The sequence below is a fragment of the Echinops telfairi genome, unplaced genomic scaffold, assembly GCF_000313985.2.
Source record: "Echinops telfairi isolate 266 unplaced genomic scaffold, ASM31398v2 ScPeMD7_70;HRSCAF=299, whole genome shotgun sequence".
Taxonomy (NCBI): Eukaryota; Metazoa; Chordata; class Mammalia; order Afrosoricida; family Tenrecidae; genus Echinops; species Echinops telfairi.
Genome location: NW_022103968.1, coordinates 36,806,017 through 36,819,744, shown reverse-complemented (window position 1 = coordinate 36,819,744; position 13,728 = coordinate 36,806,017). Strand labels below are relative to the sequence as shown.

Genomic DNA, 13,728 nt, shown 5'->3' with positions numbered 1-13,728 from the left:
GCCCCCCAGGTCTGTTACTGGTGTTGAGACATGAAAGCAAACATCAGCTCATCAAGTGAAATAAAAAATCAAGATGATACTCTTTTTTTTTTAAGTGAGGGGGATAGTGTATTTGGAGTTTGTGCCAACAGGTCAGATTATTTATTATTTTTTCAAGTACTTTTATTGGGGGCTCTTACATCTCTTATCACAATCCATACATTCATCCAGTGTGTCAAGCACAGTTGCACATATGTCGTCATCATCAGTTTCAAAGCATTCTCTTCCCACTTGAGCCCCTGATATCAGCTCCCCATTTCTTCCCCTTCCCTCCCCCACCCACCCTCCCTCACGAACCCTTGATAAGTTATAGATTATTATTTCCATTTCTTCATCGTCCTCCGTTGCCCCTCACCCACTTCTCCATTATTCATTCCCCTGGGAGGGGATTCTAGGTTGATCCTTGTGATCGATTCCCCCTTTCTCCCCTCACCCTCCCCTAATCCTCCTGGTATCTCTACTCTCATTGTTGACCCTGAGGGGTTTATCTATCCTGGATTCCCTGTGTTGCAGGCTCTTATCTGTAGCAGTGTGCATGCTCTGGTCTAATCTGATTTTTAAGGTAGAATTGAGGTCATGATAGTGGGGTGAAGAAAGCACCAAAGTGCTAGAGGAAACGTGTGTTTCATTGGTGCTATACTGTACCCTGACTGGCTCATCCCTTCCCTGTGACCCCTCTATGAGGGGATGTCCAATTTTCTACAGATGGGCATTTGGTCTCCACTCCATGCCCGCCACTCCCATTCATATTGGGTAAGATTTTGTTCTGGGTCTTAGATGCCTGATGCCTGATCCCTTCGATACCTCATGATCACACAGGCTGGGGTGCTTCTTCCATATGGGCTTTGTTGCTTCTGAGCTAGATGACCACTTATTTACCTTCAACCCTTTAAGACTCCAGATGCTATATCTTTTGATAGCCGGGTACCATCAGCTTTCTTCACCACATTTGCTTATGCACCCATTTTGTCTTCAGCAATCCTGTTGGGAAGGTGAGCCTCACAGAATGCTGGATTGTTAGAACAAAGTGTTCTTATGTTGAGGGAGTACTTGAGTCGAGGCCCAAATGTCCATCTGCAAACTTAATTCTTAACGTATAGATATAAGTACATAGTTCTATTCCCATTAAATATATATTTACTACGTGCATACTTGTATTTAGGCCTCTATAATTGTCCTTTGCCTCCTGGTTCTTTCCTCTATTTCCTTTTACTTTCCTCTTGTCCCTCCATCATGTTTGGCCTTCATTTGGGTTTAGTAATTCCTCCCTGCTACATTGCCCTTGATTAAACCCCACTAGGCATCTTATGACTTTCCTTCCATTGATTTTAGTTCACTTGTTGTTCCAATGTCCCTGGGTTGGTCCCCCATTCCCCTTCCTTTCTCCCACCTCCCTTTCTCCCATATTCTCCCGGAATCATTGATCCCATTCTTTTCATCTCTGAATTATTTATTCCACCTATCTTATCTAGATAGACATATGGATACATTAATAAGTGCAAAAACTAGGCAAAGCCAAATAAAACAACAAAGGAAGTCAAAACCAACAAAACTATAACAGCAACAAAAACAAAATAACAATAACAAAAAGAAAGTCACTGACAAAAATGTAAAAGCCTATAAATAGTTCAAGCTCTGTTTGTAGGCCTTTACAAGTGTTTTCCAGTGGAGTCTGATGGGTTGCCACACTCTGTCTCCAAAGTCTATTTTTAGTATTCCCCAGGAATTTCATCACTCTGCTCCCTGTGCTGCTGTGCTGCATGCCATCAGTGATGGGGCCAGTAGGTCAGATTATTAATCAAGCTTTCTATTTAGAGGTTCTGAAAGATTGCACCCTTAACAGTGTATGACAAAAAGGCCTGATTTGTGGCAGACGGGACTGGTTTTACCACCATGATAATGTACCTGGTTTATGCAACCATCTCAGTACGCCTGTTTTTGGCAAAAAAAAGCAGGGTACCTCTCTTGTCCCACTCACCTGACCTTGCTCCATGCGACTTCTTTTTGTTTCTGTGAATAAAGAGAGACATGAAAGGACAGCGATTTGACAGCGTAGAAGAGGTGAAGAAAAACCGAGGGAGGTGCTGTCAGTCATCCAAACAGATGAGTTTGAAAAATGTCTCCAAGAATCGAATTGCAGATTTGACAAATGTATTAAGTGTAATGGAGAGTACTTTTAAGGTGATAAGGTTGTTTTGTTAAAAAAAAATTAAATACATAGCTTTGAAAAAAATTTCCATTTTGGAGGGTACCCCCTTTCCTATTTAGCTTAAATTTAAAAAGAGTTCAAATGATGCATTTTTACCTTGCCTCTCTTTTCTCCTTAGTTTGTAAGACGTGTATTGTCCAGCACTTTGAAGACAGTAATGACTGTCCACGGTGTGGCAACCAAGTTCATGAAACAAATCCATTGGAAATGTTGCGGTGAGTGTCCTTTATCCGTCATATAATTTGAATTCTGTAGGCTCTTAATTTATTTTGCTTTTTATTTTATTTTATTAGCCTTTATTTATATGACTAAAATATAGTTATATTTTAGTTATAATGTTTAAAGATATTTTTAGGCTCAATTTTTATTACATCCTTTTTGTTGGTATTTTGACTCACTTAGCATTGGTTTTGTAGATTTTGTGGATTTCATTTTAAGGCATTTCTTTTACATATAACTTAATATATAAACAAGACATTTTTAGGATTAATTTTTGCATAAACATTTTTGTTAAAGCGGCTGCATTTAAAAGTGTGCATTTGGCCATTGTTACATTTCCATGGGAAATCATTGAAATGGATGATGGAAGGTAGATGGAGAACCCTACTCCACCAATATTTAATTGCTGCCCAATACTGTAGCACAATTTTGGGTGCTTAATAACCACTGATGGAAGAGCAGATAAAGATCTTTGCTCTCACAGAGCTAAGATTTCTGTCAAGGGAGACAGACAGTAAACCATATCATAAATAAGTTATGCAGTATGTTAGGAAGGGAAAGTATCACAGGAGTGTGACGGTCGGGACAGATGGTGATTTTAAATAAGAGGATGAGATTGGCCTCTCTGACAAGGTGAGATTTCATGAAGACAGAAGCCATGCATGATGTGAAGAACGGTGGGAAGTCAGTACGGGGGAGCAGTGAGGTAGAGAGCAAGTCATGGGTGTTATCAGAGATAAAAGGGGTACAGCCTATCAAGGGCCTTATAAACCCCTGTAAATACTTTTCCTTTCAAGTGAAATTGGGAGTCATTACAGGGCTTTGGTTAAATATTGACTTGATCTGACTTAGTTTTGAAAAGATCGTTTAGGCAACTGTGTTAAGGCTACATTGTCTAGAAGCACAAAGGTAGAAGGCAATTTCAGTGACCCAATTGAGAGAGAGTAGCAGTAGAAAGGGCTAGCAGTGGCATTGTTCTGCATGTAAATTTTTAAAGTAGAGCCAAGATTTGCTTATGGTTTGTATGTGGGGTGTGAGATAAAATAAAAAGTCAAGCATGACCCCAGTTTTTGGACATCAGCAGGTGGAAGAGTGCTATTGACTGAGATAGGGAAGGTTAGGTTTGAGGGGAGGGGTAGATCAGGAGTTCTGGTGGGACATGTTGATTATGAGCTGTCTAGTTGGCATATCAGAAAAGGTAGAAAGGTATTAGCAGGTGAATAGATCTACACGTCCGGGCTTCACGAGCAGAGGTCTGGGTGGAGATCACCATTTGGCAACATTCGGGATATGTCGTTGCTGTAGGTCAGCACCATCTGTGGTGACCCGTGTACAGCAGAATGCCCAGGCTGGCACCGTTTTCACAATCACTGGTGTGTGCAAGTCCACTGTTGCAGCCAGTGGTTCAGTAGTTTTAAACCCAGAGGGGTTTCGAGTACAGTGCTCTGAGGTGACACACGGGGTTTTCATCAGCTATTTTTAAAAAATTGATCGCCAGAGCTTCCTCTCTAGTCTGTCACAGTCTGGATGTTCCATGGAAATCTGTCCACCACGACTGACCCTACTGGCATTTGAAGTATCGGTGGTATAATTTCCAGCATTATAGAAAGAGTCGAGCTGAGACATACAATTCATGCTCGATGAAGAGCAAGGACCGCAGATCGAACTCTGGAGTGTGGCCCACGTTTCAGAGGCCCGGGAGCAGTAAGAACTTTCAAAGGAAACTGAGCTGTAACCAGTGTGGTGGTGTGTTAAACCAAGTAAGGAAAATGTACCAAAGAAGAGGGAAGTATTCAACTGTGTAAGAGGTTGCTTTACGGGTCAAGTAAGGTGGAGACTGAGATGTGGTGTTGGAATTAGTAACAAGGAGACTATGGACGCTGACGAGAGGGCACTTGAAATAGAGCTACAAAGCAAAGCTTAATTGGATTGTTTCGAGAGCGAAGGGATGGATAAAGAATTAGAAACAGTGGGTACAGACACCTCTTTCTAGGTGTTTTGCAACAAATGGAAATAGAGAAGTGAAACGAGAACTATTAGCTGAGGAAGGGTTGTCATGTCAAGACATTTTTTGTTTTGACTTGATTTGCTAGGGGAGGAATAATATATTTGTAGGGAATGATTCTAGCGAGAGCAAAAGTTATTGTGGCAGAGAGGTGGAGGGGAGTGGGACCTGTCAGTGCTAAAGAGAGATTGGCTTTACAGAGGAGTGTCTGCAGCAGCAGGTATGTGGGGAGAGTGCAGCACACAGGAACCGAGAGAGCAGACTGAGGGAGAAGTGGTGGCAAAAACATTGAGAAGAAGCTAACAGTGGGGACTGGTGAGGAGATGTGTAAATTAAGGGAGAGGTAAGGTAATATGACAAATTGAGCATATTAGGGAGAGCTGTAGCATCATTTAAAAATTAATTTTAAAAATAATTTTATCGGAGGCTCTTACAGCTCTTATCACAATCCATACATGCATCCATTGTGTCAAGCACATTTGTACATATGTTGCCATCATTTTCATAACATTTTCTTTCTACTGGAGCCCTTGGTATCAGCTCATTTCCTTCTCTCCCTTCCTCCCGAACCCTTGATAATTTTTTTTTTCCATGTCTTACACTGACCGCGTCTCCCTTTACCCACTTTCTGTTGTCTGTCCCCCTGGGAGGGAGTTATATGTAGGTCATTGTGATTGGTTCCCCCTTTCTCCCCCCACCTTCACCCTACCCTCCTGATAGCGCTACTCTCGTTATTGGTCCTGAGGGGTTTATGTGTCCTGGATTCCCTGTATTTCCAGCTCTTATCTGTATATCTGTGTTCATGCTCTGGTCTAGCCGGATTTGTAAGGTAGAATTGGGGTGATGATAGTGGTGGGGAGAGGAACCATTGAAGAACTAGAGGAGAGTTGTATGTTTCGTTGATGTTATACTGCACCCTGACTGGCTCATCTCTTCCTTGTGACCCTTCTGTGAGGGAATGTCCAGTTGTCTACAGATGGGCTTTGGGTCTCCACTCCGTGCTCCCCCACATTCACATTGATATGATTTTTTTCTTCAGGGTCTTTGATCCCTGATCCCATCGACACCTGGTGCTTCTTCCATGTGGGCTTTGTTGCTTCTGAGCTAGATGTCTGCTTGCTTACCTTCAAGCCTTTAAGACCCCAGATGCTATATCTTTTGATAGCTGGGCACCATCTGCTTTCTTCACTCCATTTGCTTATGCACCCATTATAAATGAACTTTTAAAAAGTGATTAAAATGAGAGTATTTTGTTGAAAGTAGATGTGACCGTCTTAACATAGATAAACAAAAGGAGGTGCTTGGGATGTTCAGCATCTATTGGAAATATGAAACAAGCTCAGTAGAGAAATGTAGCATGGATCTAGACCCAAAGTATTTGCTTATATGTTAGTTATTAAGCCACAACTGTGAATGAGCTTCTCAAGGAAGAAAATACGTAGAAAGGTCAAAGAGTGGGGAGTCCATAATTCGGGGAATCCTCCAATCTAGAGGTGGCTGGATGGGAAGGCAGGGACAGACAGGAAAAGGAGAGCTAGGAGAGGAATGTTTCATGGAGACATCGTTGGACAACTCTTTTAAAACTGCTGCAAAGCAGTGCAGGGGAAAATGTGTTTTTAAAATATATATATTTTTAATTTCAAATAGTTTTAAAATTTTGAAAAGGAATTTTTAAAACTTACTGAGTGCAGAAGTTATGGATGACACTGAAAGATCTACAGAGTACAAGAAAGAAAGTTTGTAACTGAAATAGTACTAACGATGGTTTTAGAATTTTTCCAGTTGGAAGGAAAGATTGAGCAATCGCTTGAGGGGATTATTGGAGTAATGTTCTTGAAAAGGTGAGAGGGGCGCATCTGCAGCCACAGGCATGAGGACAGGACACGCGTGGGCAGGAGAGTGGAGAAGTGGGATGCAGTGGAGGGCACTGGTAGGAGAGTCCTGAGGAAGGAGCTCTCCGTGGGGTGCAGTGAGTTAAGTATGGATTTTCAGGTTTGGGAGGCCTGTCAAAGCACTAAGCATGTTTGTGGTTTTCAGACGAGAGCACTGCTGTGGAGCAGAGCAAGAGCATGAAAGCAGTGAAGAGAGGGGTGTGGAAGCCAGAGTAACTCAAAGCATAACAAGATTATCAAGGAAAAGGAAGAGTTTCAATTTAATATAGGAAAGGAAAACCCGGGAAATGGCCTGATAAATATTTGTATTTTCCCCCAGGAAGTAGAGTGGCTCCATGTTGGGCAGGGAGGACCAGAGGCTGTTCCCGGTGTGGAAAGGAGCCAGCCTTGTGGTGTTTTGAGAGAGGATCTTTCACTTCGCTGCTGCTGCGACTGCATTGCAGGCTATGGGGGTGCCATCCTTAGGACAGGGTTCTGTCCTGAGAACTTTGTCATAAGTCGGTTCTGATGAAATTTGAATACTTCTTTTTTCTTTTCTTTTTTTAGCAGTAGCTTTACAAATTCAATTTGTCATTGGGAGTTGGAAACATTACATATAAACATCTGCGAGGGAACATCTGAGGATGTTACATTAGCAAATTTCGCTTTCTAAAAGTGTATGTCATGTGTATCCTAACAATAAGGAAGATATACCAAAAAAAAAATCCCTACAACACAATAGATGTAGTTTGTCACTACTCAAACGCAGTATAAGTCAACTGACTACACATAAACATAGTGCTTGAAACAGTACATATTTATTTTTCCCCACAAATCTGTGGGTCAATTGGGTGGCTCTTCTAGCCCTTGGTTGTGTTTCTTTTATGCACCTGCAGTTAGCAGCCAGCAGGAACAATTGTTCAGTTGATCTTGATCTTGGCCTGGCTCTTTGATATATTTAAAAAGCCAAACTCGTTGCCATCAAGTCATTTCCAGCTCATAGTGACCAATAGGATGCATGGAGTAGAATTGCCCCTGGGGTTTTCCGAGACTGTTAACTCTTTACAGGAATAAAAAGCTTCCTCTTTCACCCAGGGAGCAGTTGGTGGTTTTGAACTCCTGACCTTGTTGTTAGCAACCCACTATGCAACCCACTACTCTACCAGGGCCCCTTTAATATGTTGGGTGTGGGCTATTTGTGGACTGGTTTGATGTGGCCTCTGCAGGGCAGCTGGCCTCTCCTGGACATGGTGTTTCCTCCTCCTCACTTGTTGGCTTCTCACAGTAGCAGGGTTCTAAGAGAGAGAGGGTGAGGGCACCTGTGTACTAAAGTATGTGATGTTCAGAACAAAGAACCCTGCCACATCTGCTATAGTCTATTGACTTAAGCCAGTTGCAAGGCCTGTTCTTGAAATGTCTTCCCTTAATGGATGGGATTTTAAAGTCACGTGGTAAAGAGTGTGGCTGAGACTGGGCCCATCAATGAAGGATCTAGATACAGAAGAGGAAGGGATTGGTTAATCAGTCTCCCACTGGAGGGAGGTGAGAAATAGTAATGCTCTGTGTGCAGAGGTGTATGGTCTCGTAGAAATGCCAGCATTGTGTCTGTCCTACATTTTGAATGCATGCATTTGTGAGGCAGATCTCAAACTGTTTGCGTATAAACTCTTGACATCTTTACTGTTAGTATGTCTTCTCATTCTCTGAAAGGTTGGACAACACGTTAGAAGAAATTATATTTAAGCTGGTCCCTGGACTACGAGAACGTAAGTTGCATTACAGCTTCTTGTAGATGTTTGCATTTTGCAAAATCAACCTTGCTCTTGAAGAGTTCCTGATTGTTTCTCTGGGTTTTTTTTTTTCTTTTACATTAGAAGAACTTGAGCGTGAATCTGAATTTTGGAAGAAAAATAAGCCTCAAGAAAATGGACAAGGTGACTTTGTCTTACGCCTGTATCTAACAGCAAAAACAGTAACCGGCTTTTTGCAGCTTTGGCGAGCTAGCATCCCTGACTGAGCTCAGGTTTGCCCCCCACAAAATCCACGTGCCCCTTTATTTCCATCATAAACGTTTCTCTCACTGAGATTTTCACACAAATGTGTGTAGATCTGAAGGAGCTCTGAGGGAACAGCGGGTAAGCATTGAGCTGTCAACCCCAAAGGGTGGTCATTTGAACCCATCGAGCAAGCGAGCGCACTGCCAGAAAACTCTCTGAGTGCAGTTCTCTTGGTCACCTGGTCCCGGGGACTTGGAATCCAGGAGGTGGCATCTCCCCACAACAGCATGTGGGAGTGATTGGAAACAGAGGAAGCTGGGCTTTGGGAAGGGAAAGGGGGCTCACACAGGAGACTGACACCAAGGTGATTATAGCTGAGAGCTCAAGGAGCCCCACAGCTTACAACTACACCCCAAGATTGGTTTGATTTGTTATGTTTGCTTTAATGAGAGAGGGAACTGGGAAGTGGCTGACAGCCAGGCCGGAGGTTTTCTATCCCCTGATGCTATAGAATGGTGTGCTCAAAGGGGCTCAGACTTCATGAGCTTGCGTACTCTGAAGTCCAGAGTACTTTCTGTCCAGGCACCTTTGAGAATTGTTTCCCATCACTTATGCCAAACATCCAAATTCCTCTTTTGGCTCCCAGGAGACTCAAGAATTTTTAATGATTTCTGAGTGTAGATATTATTTACTGAGCCCATAAAAGACAATGTTTCTTATCGACGCAAATGAGGGGGAAAGTACAGTGAATCAAAAATTGTAATGAAGCAGTATCCTTTCCAGTTGTTGTTTTAACACATTTAATTAAGGATGACATTTTCAAAAAGCATTGAACTTGCTTAAAGGAATACATGTGTTTTATAGGCTCACTGGAGGGCTCAGTTCCCGACTCTGGTTTTCCCATAAGATCATAGCAAAACCTGGCCAAGCCTCATGCCACTGAGTTCATTACAACTCCTAGTGACCTGCACCATAGGATGCCCAAGACTATATGTCTGATAGTCTCAGCTTTCGCCCACAGAATGGCGGGTGGGCTTGAATCCCTGACCTTGTGGCATTCCAGCAGGGTGCCTCACGATGATAAGATAGTTCATTATAGTAGGTTCTGTGTCATCAAGGTTAATGTTATCTCTCTCCTTTTTAATCTGTAAAATGGGGGTTATGGATTTATTCATTCAGAACTCTATTACTACCTATAACAGGGGAGGTTTGAGTGACTGGAATTAGGTACTGTTTTTGATCTATAACAACAAAATGGCTAAAGACGCTAAGCCTGGCCCCAAAATGGCTTATCTGCAGGATTACTTTACCCAATTTAAACTAGTGCTTTAAAATTGTGCAGAGGGTATAGCGCCAGTTTTTTAACTACTTGTTAAAAGGACCTATCCTATGTAACATACTATTAAAGACACTCAGCAAATACACTTAAATGTAGGCTTCAGGTGTTTAATGGGTCAAATGCATTTGTATAAAATGCAGAGTATATTGTTCAGATTTCTTTAATGGAGTTTCTTAATATCCACATATTGAAATCATTCTACTCCTTTTACTACCTGATTTGATTGTCCAATAATTTAAAATTTGGAGAATTTAGAGAAAATGTGTTGTAATTTGCAGTCATTGGGCTTGACTCTGTCTTTATATTCGGTCTGCTCTCTAAGGTGGTCAGTTGCGCCTTGTTACCAGAGTGGCACTTTGGTGACACAGTATAGCGCGTCCTGCCTCTCTTAACTTAGGTGCCCCAGTGAGATGAGAAATTATAGGCTATGTTAGTAAGTCACTTACTTTAAAAAAATAATCCAGGTGCATTGAGTTGGTTGGAACATTCTAAAAGTATTAAAAGATGCTATTCTTCAAAAAGTGGTAGGACATATTTTAAATTAAATTTTTCTTGATTAATAGTTTGTGGTTTAACCTTAAGGTCAACTCTGAATGCTATGTAACCCAGCTTTGCTTTAATTATGCAGATGATCCTTCCAAAGCTGACAAACCTAAAGGAGATGAAGAAGGTGATGAAAACCAAGACGATAAAGATTACCACAGAAGCGACCCCCAGATTGCCATATGCCTAGATTGTTTACGTAACAATGGACAATCAGGGGACAATGTAGTCAAGGTGGGTGAACAAGTGTTTTCTAGTCATTTCATGATCTTTTACCGATGAGTTTTCTTAGTGGTGATAGCTCTTAAAAATGCTAACACGATCAAATAGTCACAGTCACTCTGACACCCTAAAGCTATAAACATTTAACTTAGAAGTTATTCACCAATGAATGGCAACATATTTGCATTTGCACACCTGGTTTTTCCTTACCGCCACAATTGAGCCGACCAGGCCAATGGCACCACCTAGTGGCTATTGTTGAGTCTCCCACTGCTCTTTCTTCCTCTTCGGCATGTGTGGTTTCTGACTCTTTATCCCTCTTTATTCATGCGTTCTCCTTTACCCTTTCCCGTGTGGCCTGAGGAGCAGCTGACAATTTATTTTAAAAAACAATAACAAAAAGTCCATGCCATTGCCAGTTCATTCTAAGTAATATAATCGAATTGCTTATGAAGTAAAACTAGATGGCACAAGTTCCCGTGATTTTTGAAGTCCGTGTGTTCAGTGAGCTATATCCTACAGCATCTCCCTTTCTAAACCTGTATCCTGTGGTAGTGGGGAAAAACAAACAAAACATCGACTCAATCCCGTCTTAATGACCCTGTAGGACGGAGTAAAACGACCCCTGGGTGTCCATGGCTGGGAACCTCGACGGAAGCAGACTGCTCGCTTTTCTCCCACAGAGGGGCAAGTGTGCTCAAACCACTGACACTTAGCCTCTTACCCACCAGGGACTTTCTTTAAAGGACCTCTATTGGAGAGTTCAAAATACCATACTCGCCTTTAGTGGTTTTACTTTGTTTTTCCATGGTGCTATTTTAAGTCATGTTCCCTGTCTCATTTTGTTGCAATTACTGTATAAATGTTCACTACTTTCACTATTAGACTGGTCAGTTTGTTCTACCAAGTAGCAGCTGTGGAAAACATTGTTTCTCTTTTATTTTCTCTGTATAACTTGTATGCTAGTGGGTTGATTTTTTTCACTAGTACATTTAATTATATCACTTGTCCCAGCATCTTGAAACAAAAAGGACATAGGAACACAGTGATTCACCGTGTGGCTATTAAGCAGTTAAACTCTCTTACTGCCCTCAAGTGAATTCTAACTCATAGGAATCATGTAGGACAGGGTCGACCTGCCCTATGGGGGTCATACAGCTCTTATGACAATCCATACATACATCTACAGTGTCAAACACATTTGTATATACATTGCCATTATCAATTTCAGAACATCTTTCTCTTTGAGCCCCACCCTCCCTCTCTCAGGAACACTTTATAGGAGTAGAAAGCCTTGTCTTTCTCTTCAAGAGTTACTGGTGGTTAGCAGTCCCGTGCATAACCTCAAGGCCACCAAGGCCTCCATCGTGAAAATCTGAGTAGTTTAAAAGAATCCCTAAAGGAACTTGGTTAGGTCTTTTTTTTTTAGGCTTATTTTATTTTAAACATTTTATTAGGGGCTCATACAACTGTTATCGCCATACGCACATCAATTGTGTAAAGCGCATTTCTACATCATTCTCAAAACATTTTCTCTCCACTTAAACCCCCGACATTAGGTCCTCATTCTTCCCCTCCCTCATGAGCCCTTGATAGTTTATAAATTGGTATTTTGTCATATCTTGCCCTGTTAAACATCCGATAATTGATTTCGTTGAAAAAGGTTGGTTCAGCAGGATGTGCAATTAAGTGCAGCAGCTCTTTCGAGATGTGAGCGCGTTCTGGGCATCTCTCGGGTTTTATGTGCTGCTGGAGCACCCTCTCCTCTTTGAAAAGCTTTTCCTTGTGGCTCTTACAGCTGTGCATTGCTCCCTTATTGCCGCCCGTCTCGGTAATCCCCCTCTCAGAGGCTCTTCTTTCTTCAGACAGTGGTCGTCATTTAGTTAGCACATTAGGCGTTATCTCTTACCGAGGTTGGTTCTATGGCAAGAGTGAGTATCTCTTCATAAATGTACCACAACCCCTCTGTGGCCCTCCCCTCTTATCGATCTTGTTGACCTTTTATCCATTGAATCATTCTTTGTTTTCCTTCATCCTTCCACCTCTCATTCTTAAAGCCACTTTCTTAGCATGTACAGCTTCCACGGAGCTGCCTGGATTCGTACAGGCCACTCCCACGTTGTCTCTGCTGACCCTGCTTCATACCTGTGAGTGTGTCCTGATATCCAGGCCTCCAATCAACACTTCTTTCTCTGTATTCATCCTAGGAGAGCTCTTCCATTTCTGAGCTCCAGCTCTGCAAATGATTCTTAAATGCTCATTTCCAACCCTGCCATCTCTCCCAAGTTGGAGAATTCTATCTATAAATATTTTAAATATCCCACCTGGGAGTTTCAACTTCACCTAAACTTACTTATCCAGTGGCAAATATATTATGTTCATACCTGTGTTAGGCTGAGTTCTCTAGAGAAACAAAACCAGTGACCCTTATATATATATATAAGACTGGGCTTTATAGCAAGAAAGAAATTTATATCAAAAAGTGTCCCAACCCATTCCAACTCAAGTCTGTGGGTCCCATACTAGCCGGTGCGCTTCAGATTCATACAGCTGCCAGTGGGTGAAGTGGGAGGTCACAGGCTGGTGGGTGCAGAGTGGAGTAGATCTCCGGTCTTCAGAAACATGGCAGGACAGCACACCAGCCAGGGGCAACGGGTTGCCATTGGCTGTCAACCGCAGATCTAGACATGCAAACCAGGCAAGCAGGAAGGGAAGATAGCCGGAGAGAGAGAAGTGAGTGTCTCTCTCATGGAAAACTCCCCACCGCCAAGGAGGCCAAGACCTCATGGATAGGTTGAACTCTACCCCTACCTCCACACAGGTACAATCTAGTGGACATAAAATCTAACCATCACAATGCTTAGAGTAATTTGTACCCTTAATTTCACTCATTATCTCAAGTGAGAGAGTCACAGCCCGAATTTGGGTAAGGCAGGGTTGGAGGCCATGCCAATATCATTGCCAAATTGGTCAGCAACCATTGTGGTCTCCACAGAAGCTATCCGCAAGTCTCTGGTAGCACTGAAATCACCTTAGACAATAGTAAACCAATGGGCCTGGGTGGTATTCCAACAAAACTGTACTTATTTGGCTCCAAGGGCCATGACCATAGTTTACTGGCTCATAGTATTATTTAGCCTACAAGGCCCTTCTTGGACTATCTTCTACATTGACAAGTTCATCTCCTGTTAAACTCTTCAGAAACGTGATGGTTGCATGTGTATCTGACAAAGGATTTGTGAGTGATGAAAATATTCTGTAATTAAGTAGTGATGATGACTGCA

General features: G+C 42.2%; 1 protein-coding gene across 4 annotated transcripts in view; it reads left to right on the top strand.

The window, feature by feature from the left end:
- PCGF5 (polycomb group ring finger 5) overlaps positions 1–13,728 on the top strand; it is a 121,691-nt gene that overhangs the window by 92,885 nt on the left and 15,078 nt on the right. For all 4 annotated transcript variants that reach the window (XM_045291360.1, XM_004701079.2, XM_045291359.1 and 1 more), the window contains exons 3-6: positions 2,367–2,463; positions 8,054–8,109; positions 8,218–8,277; positions 10,308–10,456. In XM_045291360.1, the coding sequence (XP_045147295.1) occupies positions 2,367–2,463; positions 8,054–8,109; positions 8,218–8,277; positions 10,308–10,456 (362 nt within the window). The remainder of the gene's footprint in view (positions 1–2,366; positions 2,464–8,053; positions 8,110–8,217; positions 8,278–10,307; positions 10,457–13,728) is intronic.